Source organism: Sturnus vulgaris, chromosome 2 (genome assembly GCF_052056855.1).
Source record: "Sturnus vulgaris isolate bStuVul1 chromosome 2, bStuVul1.hap1, whole genome shotgun sequence".
In the NCBI taxonomy this organism is placed as follows: Eukaryota; Metazoa; Chordata; class Aves; order Passeriformes; family Sturnidae; genus Sturnus; species Sturnus vulgaris.
Genome location: NC_142244.1, coordinates 49766771 through 49776646, shown reverse-complemented (window position 1 = coordinate 49776646; position 9876 = coordinate 49766771). Strand labels below are relative to the sequence as shown.

Here is a 9876-nt window from a genome sequence, read left to right as displayed (position 1 = left end):
TCACACCATAAAGTATTTATTAAGAAACAAAGGGGGCTTTTTTCGTCAGTTGTAAGAAACACTTTAAAGCAAGTGCTCTTTCAGAGATTTAAAAGCTATATCAAATGGTAACATTGGTTTTACATTATTGTACATGACATTTAAAAAAACACCACATCTCACAAAATTCCTTTTATTAGAACTCGGGTTTCTCTGCCTTCAGTTGTAAATTCATTTCTACAGACTTAAATTTAACTTATTCTTTTTTTTTTTTTTTTTTTTTAAACAAGTAAACAATATACAAAGATTCACCTGAATTTCGTAGGTCAGAGGAGGTTTCCTTGCCAGGTCCTGTGCAAGGCAGTCAGTGGGGGGGAGCTGACTTGGTTCACAGCTGGGCACAGGGTCAGGACCACAGGAGGAGCTGCTTGTCTGGCCACGAGCCTTGGCCAGGGCTCACCCAGGACCAAGCACCTCCTGCTCCTGGGGAAGCACAGGCAGCTGCCCCTGTGCCCGGTGCCAGCTCAGTGTGACCCCGCTGCAACGTGGGCAGGTAGAAACCTCCCCCCCAGAGACCAGAGAGTGCAGGGGGTCCTTCAGAAGGCGGGCAGCACCCAGCCCTGAAGATCCCCGAGCACGGAGCTGTGCAGCAGCCGACACCTCCAGCAGCCGGGCGCTGCCTTCCCAAAGACACCCAGCCCGGCGGCAGAGGATGCCCGGTCTCACAAGCCGATCTTTCTGTCCAGCTCCTGCACACGGACTGGGCGATCCCAGCCAGGAACAACACACCTGGGATAAATTACCTATTCATTTCTCCGTGTCAGTGGCCAAACCATGGCTGCCTGCTGCAGACTGCGTGTGTGGCGTGTTTATGAGTAAACCATTGGGTTTGGCAATGCGTCTGCACCTTCTGTGTCATTTAAAAACAGACATACAAAACACAGCATCACTGTTATTGCTACATATTGATACAGTATCGGAGAGAAAGAAACATTTTGCCATCACTGGTCTGGTTACGGTAATTGCTTGGACTGCACAGGGCCTCAAGTCTTCTGTTGCACTGTTTTGGCTGAGGAGCAAATGGATGCAAATGCAGAGGCTACATTTTTTTAAGAGACAAAACCAGCCTTAGTTTGCTGCATTTGGGGTGATGTAATTAGAATGATCTGATTGTTTGTTGCTTCTTCAACATGGAGAGGTGTTTTCCCCAGATGAAGCAAAGCAGGACGAAGCCAACAGCTCCAGTGTAGCGTCCCTCTTGTCTGCCTCTCACCACCTCCATGAGCCCTGTGACACCACAAGCACCTTTCTCCTCTAGCTGGGCCTTTCTCCTTATTTCTAAATACAGCTGTGCCTCCCTAGTCCCCTGCCACATGGGTAAAGAAGAAAAGAGGATGGATTTCAAACCTCCACCAACCCATTCACATCCCAGCTGGGTTCTATGTAACACTCTCCCACTCCCACGGGGTAGGGCAGGGGACTCGGAATGGGTTCGTGGGGAACAAGATAAAGTCCATTTTCCTACAGGCAGAATCCAATGCAAGCAGGCTTTGGGGCTGACACCTTCGTGGGCATTCACATGGATTTCCTGTTTTATGGGAAGTGAGGTTAAATCAGGCATGTTTGGAATCACAGTCTTTGCCTTTGCCAAGGCAGGTTCAGTTCAGACACTGTCAGCTGTACCAAAAGCTTTGCTGAGTGTCATGAAGAGCAAGCACCTCGTATCCTGGTTTTAGTAAAACGTTCACAAAGATAGTCTCTGCAAAACACCACTGGGTCCTGATCTTGGTACAAAACCAAATCAAGAAGGTTTCAAGTGCACCAGAAAGAAGAGCAGAATAATTCACTCTTCTAATTCCTACATAATACAAAGAAAATTGGTCTTTGCAAGACCAAGCCTCTGGTGGCATTTCACCCCAAAGCTCGTGTGTAAGAAGCCATGGGGGCTCCTGGCACACAGGGATTGCACTGTTCGGCTCTCAGTTGTGATTGTCTGTAAAGCAATGGGAAATGTCATTATGGAGCTGGGAGCGGAGAGGTTTCTGAAGTACTACGGTCTTGTACAGTGTAACAAAACTCTTTCTAGAATTAATTAGGCAAATACTTGTGACCGTGTCATACCTGAAGGGCACTTAACGGCTCTGACATTTATCTCATGAGTACAGTGATCTGAAATACATATGCATTTCCAACATAATCCTTCGCCGCCATAAATCACGCGCTGGAATGAGAGCGTATCTGGCAACGTTAATTCCGAGATATCATCCTTACAGTTCCTGGCAACAGACCCCGACGAAAATAAATGGTTTATAAACACTGTCTGACATGCATGAGCCTTTCAAAATTATTTACAAGTGGTGTTCTGGGAGCTTTGTTCCAAGGAAGTATTTCTCCTCCGTTCAGTTCAGATATTAAAATCGGCCGGGTGGGGATGGGGAGGGGAAGGCGTCAGCGCTACACAGTCACAGCCGGGTACATCTTCTGCTCGCTGTTGGTGTGTGGGAAGGGGGACTGGATCTGCCTGTAGCCGCTCTGCAGGCCGTCCAGGAAGGGGGGCACCGGGGTCAGCGGCATCGAGTCGTGCTGCACGGCGTAGCCCACGTACTGCGGGTGCAGGTACTGGCCCTGGTGCGGCACGATCTGCGTGGCCTGCTGGCAGTTCAGCACCGAGAAGTTCGTGGGCATGTTGACATAGACATTATTCATGGTCCCTTCTGACAAGCAGCAGTTGGTCTGGGACCTCGTTGGCGGAGCTCTGGCCCCCGAGTTGGCGCTGGAGCTGGAGCTGGCAGCCGTGCTCGACTGGCGGGAGGAGGAGCCCCGGGAGGTGCTGGCACTTGGGATCATGGGGATCGTCTCCATCAGGCGGGTGCCCGCAGGGGCTCGACTCTGCTGGGGCTCCTGCTTGGGCCGCAGGCATCTGCAGCAGCAAGCTGCCACCAGTGACCCCAAGATGATGAAGGCGACAAACACAGATCCCACGATAAGGAACGGCACGTAGATGGGCACTGCAACAGCAAGGAAAACATTGTCACTGGGGGCCAAGGACAAACCTCGGCAGGTCCAGCAGAAGTACCCCCCTTATCCAAGCAGAGCCCACCTCCTCCCAGCACAGGTCAATACAAGCAGTGTTTTTTATACCAGAATGATGAAAAGGGCTGCTAAATCAAATGGCTTAAATTTCCCCGTTGATGGTGGTCTAGTTCACAGTAATCACTGCTCCACATTTCATCAAATCGTGTCTCCAATATCCCCTACTAGAACAATCAGGCAAGATACAGCTGGGCTTGAACAGTGCCTTAGGGAAATACTTCGGGGCAGGATCCCTGCGAAAGGCTCAGGATCACAGGGTAGTCAAACCCTGGTTCCACATGACATCCCTCTCCATCACCACCAGCCCACTCTGGCTATTGTCAGCCCGCTGAGGCAGTGTGACAGCCAGGCAGTGACCAGACAGTAGTCCCAGAGGCTCTGACACCACACAGCCCTGGGGATGAGTGTCCACCTGCCCTGCACTTCAGCCCTGAGTTTAGGGAGAAACCACAGAGCAGGCAGTGCAGAGACAGCACTATGCTCCAATGGGGCAGCATTCCTTCTTGAGAGGCCTAATAAGGGGACATCAGGGCAGGAAGACTGAGGGTGAGCAAGGGGTGGGAGCAGGAAGTATGGATGATGCTCATTGGTTGCATCAGGAGCCACCAAGGATGGCAAACTATCCCTGGAAGAATCTGGGCTACACATACAGATTTCACAGAATACACCTGAGTTAGAAAGGACCCACAAAAATCATCGAGTCCAGCTCTTAAGTGAATGGCCCATACAGGGATCAGACCCACAACAGTGTTACAAGTGCCATGCTCTATTCAACTGATCTAATCCATTCTGCAGTCCCAGGGAAAAAGCGTTATTCTCTGCCTCAGTAAGAAATCTGCATGGATATATCCACAAATAACAAAGGGAAGGTGTCTCCCTTCAGTGCTTGTGAATGCTCCCAGCAACATGCCTGGAGTTCATCATTTCCACCAAAACCTGGCAGCTCCAAGACTCAGGCAGGGCTACGGATCCCTGCTTGACCCTGTCTGACCCTGGTAAGGCAGCCACTGCTAATGACCTGCAAGTTAATCAGTGCCAGCACAGGGCAATGGCTCCCAAACCTGCAAAGCAATAAATTTTAAATAATAAAAAAAAAATTGTTTAAAAAATGCATTGTTCTCAGAACTGCAAAGGGGGGTTATCTGTCTGCTCAAGTCAGAATACTTCCTGGCACAGCTGATTACATAAGGCGAGTTATAACCAAAAGGCCACTTTTCTTCCATCATTTTAGTACTTTCAAACAAAAGGCTGTAAAACACTGTCTCCACTTTTGCGCTTGGCGCTACAGCAGCTCTTGAGCAGGTGCACACACTTGCTCCACGCTGTAATGTGCAAGTTTTCCAGGAGTAAACCTGTCCTAATTATAACATCACTTCAGGCTACTTCTCCCGCACTCAGCATGTGTGGATGGCAGCAAGGGGAGCCACCGGGGCTTTTTTAAACAGCAGTAGAAAGACTTGAGTTTATCCTTGAAATTCAATCTTGTAAAACCAGTCCTAAGTGGGGATATCAGAGCTGAAAGAACATACACAATTACTGTGGGGACCAGCCAGAGTCCTTTTGAAATCTCCTGTTACTTTTTCTGATCTGCTCATACGGGTTGTCTCATTTTTCCTTGCCTTTTCAATGGGGAACTCAACCATGGCTGAGTAGCCCGTTCAAAGCGGCGGCAGAGCTGTGCCAGGCCGAGACGGCTGGCCCGGGACTCAGGGGAGCGGTGTCACCTGCTCTGACAGAGCCGTGGCTGGGATTTCCAGCAGTAAGGGCGGGAAAGGCAGGCTTTCAGCCTGGGCACTTCTCCTCGTGGAAGAGCGGCCCGGCCAGCGCCGTCTCCATCCGTCCTGCCCCACGACTCGACGGAGGGGGGGAACCGGCGGGCAAGAAGATCGCCGCAAACCCGCGACGGCTCCCGTAGAGCCGCCGTGCCGGAGACACCCCCGGGGCCATCCATCCTCGCCGTGCCGGGGCCGCCTCACCTGCCGCGCCGTCGGGGCCGTCCTTGCCGGGGCGGCCGGGCTCGCCGCCGCCCTGCCGCCGGTCGTTGTCGCAGGCGCCCTGGTCCAGCCGCGCCTCGGCGCTGGAGCAGCAGTACCGGAGGGCGCAGCTGCCGCAGCAGATGGTGGCGTCGCCGCCGTCGAAGCGCTCGGGGCACTGGAAGCCGTCCCGCCAGCCGCCCTGCCCGTCCAGCCAGCCGTGGCAGTACTCGCCGCTGGCCGCGGCCCCCGCCGGCAGCAGCCAGCCCAGCGCCGCCAGCAGCAGCCAGCCCCGCATGGCGCCGCCGGGGGGGCGGCCGCTCCGTCAGGGCCCCCCCGCGCCGGGGCAGCGCCGCCCGGCCCCCCGGGGCAGGCAGCCGCCGCGCTGCGGGGACTCTGGCCGCGGGTCCCGCCGCCGCCGCCGCCGCATGCCCGGGGCCGGCCCGCGGGGTGCGGAGCCGCCGCCCGGGGCGCACCGGGGGAGCGGGTCCCGCCGCTACTCCGCTCTCGCTCCTCGCCGCCTCGCCGCGCCAACCCGGCCCGCACCCTCCTCCGCGCCCATGGGCGAGGGACGGCGGGAGCCCGCGATCCTCCCACGGACAGAGCGGGTCGGGCGCGCCCAGCCCAGCCCGCGCCGCTCCCGGTGCGCCCCGTCCGGCGCCGCGCCCGCTCCGCCGCTGGGCGCGGGGGGCGCCGCGCCCGCTCTTATAGGCGGTGGGGGCGGCCCGGTGCGCATGCGCCCGCCCCGCCCCGCCCGACGGGGCGGCACCAGCGCGCGGGCCGGGGGCGCGCCGCTCCCGGGAGTGCGGGTCCCTCCCGTCCGCACTCCGGGCACCGCCACCCACAGCCACCCCCACCCAGCGCCGGGCGTTTGCCTCACGACTTCTTAAAAGTCAGTGGAGGCCGGGCTCAAGGATGCGCACCTTCCGCTGCTGAAGTGTGGTTTCCTGTGAGACACCAACCACACTCTAACCCGTGCATTGCCCCAAGTAAGAAAAATACTTGTTTTAATAAAAGGACACAAACAGGGGAGCTCTGATAAGTGGCACTGGTTTTAAATGCCGCTGTAAAGGCATTTCACTGGGAGGAAGATGACTTCAAAGTGTTACGTATTTCTCTCATTCCTCCAAGCTTTTCTTCTTCAATTTCGTTATTGTCCTTCTTCCTTCATATTCATTCCCTCTTTTGATCCCATTTCACCCTGTCTTTTACAGCTACGAGCTTTCGCTGAACTGCTGGTCTGGAGCGCCGGATTCTGGTCAAATTAGGGACCAGGTAAATGCGTTCTGCCCACTCAGCTTCACTGCTGCTCCCAGTGAGGTCTTTCCCAGCCCTGGCCCTTCTGCAGCTCAGCTCATGGCCGGAGCTGTGCTGCTGCAAGGGCAGAGTGCAGAGATGTTTCCCACGCACCTCACGCCTTACCTACCTCAGAGAGGATAGTAACCCGGAGCAGCTAACCTTTGGAAAAGTTTGCACTTATCAAGATGGAAATGGGGCTGCAGTGCTACAGGTTTTACATCACTCAATCAGTCCAGCTGGGTGAACGAGAAGAAACTTGCAGTGAAACTGATGGGGTTTTGAGCTCCATCTCAAATCTGAGTAGCAGCTCCCCAGAGCTGTCATCTCCAGCACGAGGAGCCCACCACAGACAGTCCTGGCCAGTGACAGATTACTCAGATTTCAGACTCAGCCCATGCCCCACACAGCATCCATGGCTCAAGACACCCCCATCAATGATGGGGCACGGGGAGGGCAGGGAATTACTGACTGGGGAAGGAATTGGAACCATGAGCTCCCGCCAGTGACCTGTCTTTGGATGTCTGGCAGCCGCAAGTGACAGCACAGCAGCTGTTAAATGCCTACATTCACAGAGGTCTTCCTGAGAGATCATTTTCCTTAAATCTGGGTTATACACAAGTTTTCATAATAAGAAAAGCAGCTTCTTGATTCTTTTATACGTGGCAGGCAAAATACTTTCCCAGCCCCATCCTTTGACTTGATAGTTCACTGATACTCAGTAAGGTGGTTCTCTTTCAATAGCAAAACCAGACTATGAGAAGAGAGGTTAAAATCAGACTATCTAATCTAATCTGTACTCCAAGTTAGGAGTCTTGATCATAACAAAATACCAGCACCAGATCCCCTGCAGAGATTATCTGTAACAGGTACTTTATATATTCAAGCTCAGGATTTGTCTCAACTTGCCTAGATAACAGCAGAGATAATAGTGTACCTCATTAGGCTTTTGTGAAACTTAAAACATTTGGCACTTTGCAAAATGCTTTAGATCCTATTTAGCAATAGACTAATTAGTGGCATTTGGGGTGGGTTTTTTTCACTGTCTTTACAAGCTCATCAGGTAATATCCCTATGATTTAAATTTAAAAGCACACAAAAATCCAGAACCAGATTAAGTGGAAACACATAAATATAGCAAACTTTTTCACTTGCTTTCCCGAGTCAAGCAATCTCATTATATTAGTTCAATCTATTTCAACATAAAATAAACCCGTCCCAGATTTTGTAGGACACCAAACACATCACATCCCATCAAACTCAGCATAGTGCAGCTTTTAGATATAATTGAAATAACATATAGATGGTGGAGTGGGAAAAGTTTTTTTTAAAGCCTACATGTATTCAGATCACATAGTCTACAAATCTCTATTATATGCTTAAACTTTCTTTTATTTTTTTTTCTACAAGTCTCTGAATTTTTACTACTACTACTACCAGGTATAGTTTTCTGAGGCCTTAGAGTCAGTAGAAATGTTCTTTGTCATTTTCCAGCCAAATGCATGGTCAATACAATGTTTTATTTTGGGAATTTGAAGAACTCACCTGCTATTCTGCTAGTCCTGAAAAATTGTCTCTCTTAGGGAAAATAAAAGCACTTGTGCTAGTTGTCAGAAACAGGTGAAGTGCATTTTCCACATAATTTTTAACACTCTGAGCTGCAAACAGCCTGTGCAGCAGTGTAGGGGCTGAGTCCATCTACAGCACATTACAGCATCTATAGGACCCAGCATCCAGCTGTGGCACCAGCTGTGTGGGAGCAGTACCTGCACTCCTGTCTGTCTGGGCACAGAGCTGTGGCACAGCTGCCTGTGCTGCTGCCCAACCTGGATGCTGATTCTTGAAGGCAGAGCTGCTGTGGGATAATGGCAACCATATGTTTAAGTGGCTCTCTAAGACCAGTATCTTCTTACCTTGTAAATTCATTCAGTCACTTCATTGACAGGCATTCTTCTTATTGTAACAAGGGCATTTTTGCTGTTTTTCTATTACAGTCTATTTTCTATTACAGTCTCTCTCCAGATGGAAATTTTTCAAAAGTATTTCTATGCTTTCAGAGCACGGTGCTTTGCTTTCCTAGGGCTGGCATGCCTTATGTGCTAAGGTTCTTCACAAATACAACAGCTCCTACCTAAAAAGACAACAGAAATAAGAAAGGCATGAAAATAGAGATAATACAAAAGCACATCTCTCCTTCTGAACAGCTCCCAGTTCAAGAGAGGGAAAAATGGGGACACCCCACCTTGAGTCAGCTGCTGAGCCATTCACAGCAAGGTACCATAAACATCTGTCAGGGCTGGCTGTGCCAGCACACGCTGACAGGAAGGAAAGAAGAGAAAGGATAAATTATTGGAAACTGTAACAATAAGTAAGAAACAACAGTAGCTATCTTCCCCTTTGGGTGTCTATCCTACAAATTCTCCAAGATAATACAAGAACACAGACGTCTCACCTTATTCTGTATCTCTGTCTGTTTTGGTTGGAGTCTCTCCTAGGGCCAGGAAAAGAAAAACCCTGTGACACGACTCTCCAAGCTGCTGTGAGCTTCTGTGGGTGTATAAGTGACTCTGACTGTTAGGGATGTTTTGTTTTCCCTATCGTATTCTCAACCCATACTGTTGTAGCTTGTCACATTCCCTTGATGTTAACAGAGAACACAAAACTGGCAGCAACTCCTGTTCTCTTTTCTTTTTGACCCATTGGTGATAAAGTTTAGATGGCAGAGGATTCTTTTCCCCTTTGGAATTTCTCATTTCATTCTTGATAGCCTTGTCACTTGGGCAAAAGTGAGATTATCTGCTTTCCACTGCCCAGCCCTGGATGCCAAACAGGCATATATATGCACTGTCCTATTTTATTTAGCTCACATACCTCCTGTTACATCATTACTGTCAAACAATTTTGCAACCTTACCAGGAATCTTGAAAATCTGGATTCTGGAATTACTTTGGCTCTACTGTTGTGTCCACAACACTGCAAATCAGAATCGTAAATTTAACATACCCTGAAGTCTTCAGCTAGAACTCATCTTCATGGTACTATTGTTTAGATGACTTGGCATGTAAAAGTCAGGCCATGCTTACCACAAGAGATGAATTTTTATTGCTTTCTGTACACTTCAAGAGCAGAGATTCCACTTCCTGATAACATAAAATAAAGGAAATCATTCTGATCATGCAGGGGGTTAGTTAGTTTAAAAACAGTTTGTTTTATTGCTTGCAGGTTTTTTAACTTAGAAACAAATCACCTTGGAGTTGAAATCCCTGCATCTCGTCCATTTATCCCAGCAAAACCACTTCTTAGGCAAAACTGCATTTCCCGCTGCTAAAGCAATGCCTTGCTGCCCCCATGTGAAGTTAGTGAGAAGAGTAGCGTTACTGAAACTCCGCTGTGGAGTTTGTACGGAGAACTGTTGAATTTGAGATTGCAATCCATACTGACAGGTTATACCAACACAATTTCCCAGGTGAGGATAGTTACCAGAAAATACGAGCTTACCTTAGTAGCCGTTCCTTTTTTCCCCACTCTCGTTATT

The 9876-nt window shown here is 50.3% G+C and overlaps 1 protein-coding gene across 1 annotated transcript; it reads right to left on the bottom strand.

Annotated features, from left to right (window-relative positions):
* SHISA2 (shisa family member 2) lies at window positions 1–5343 on the bottom strand. Its single transcript, XM_088159505.1, has 2 exons — window positions 5049–5343; window positions 1–2987 (listed from the first exon to the last, which is right to left on the bottom strand). Exons 1-2 carry the CDS (start codon window positions 5341–5343, stop codon window positions 2434–2436), a joined length of 849 nt encoding a protein of 282 aa, XP_088015631.1. The 3' UTR covers window positions 1–2433.
* Between the last annotated feature and the right edge of the window lie 4533 nt (window positions 5344–9876).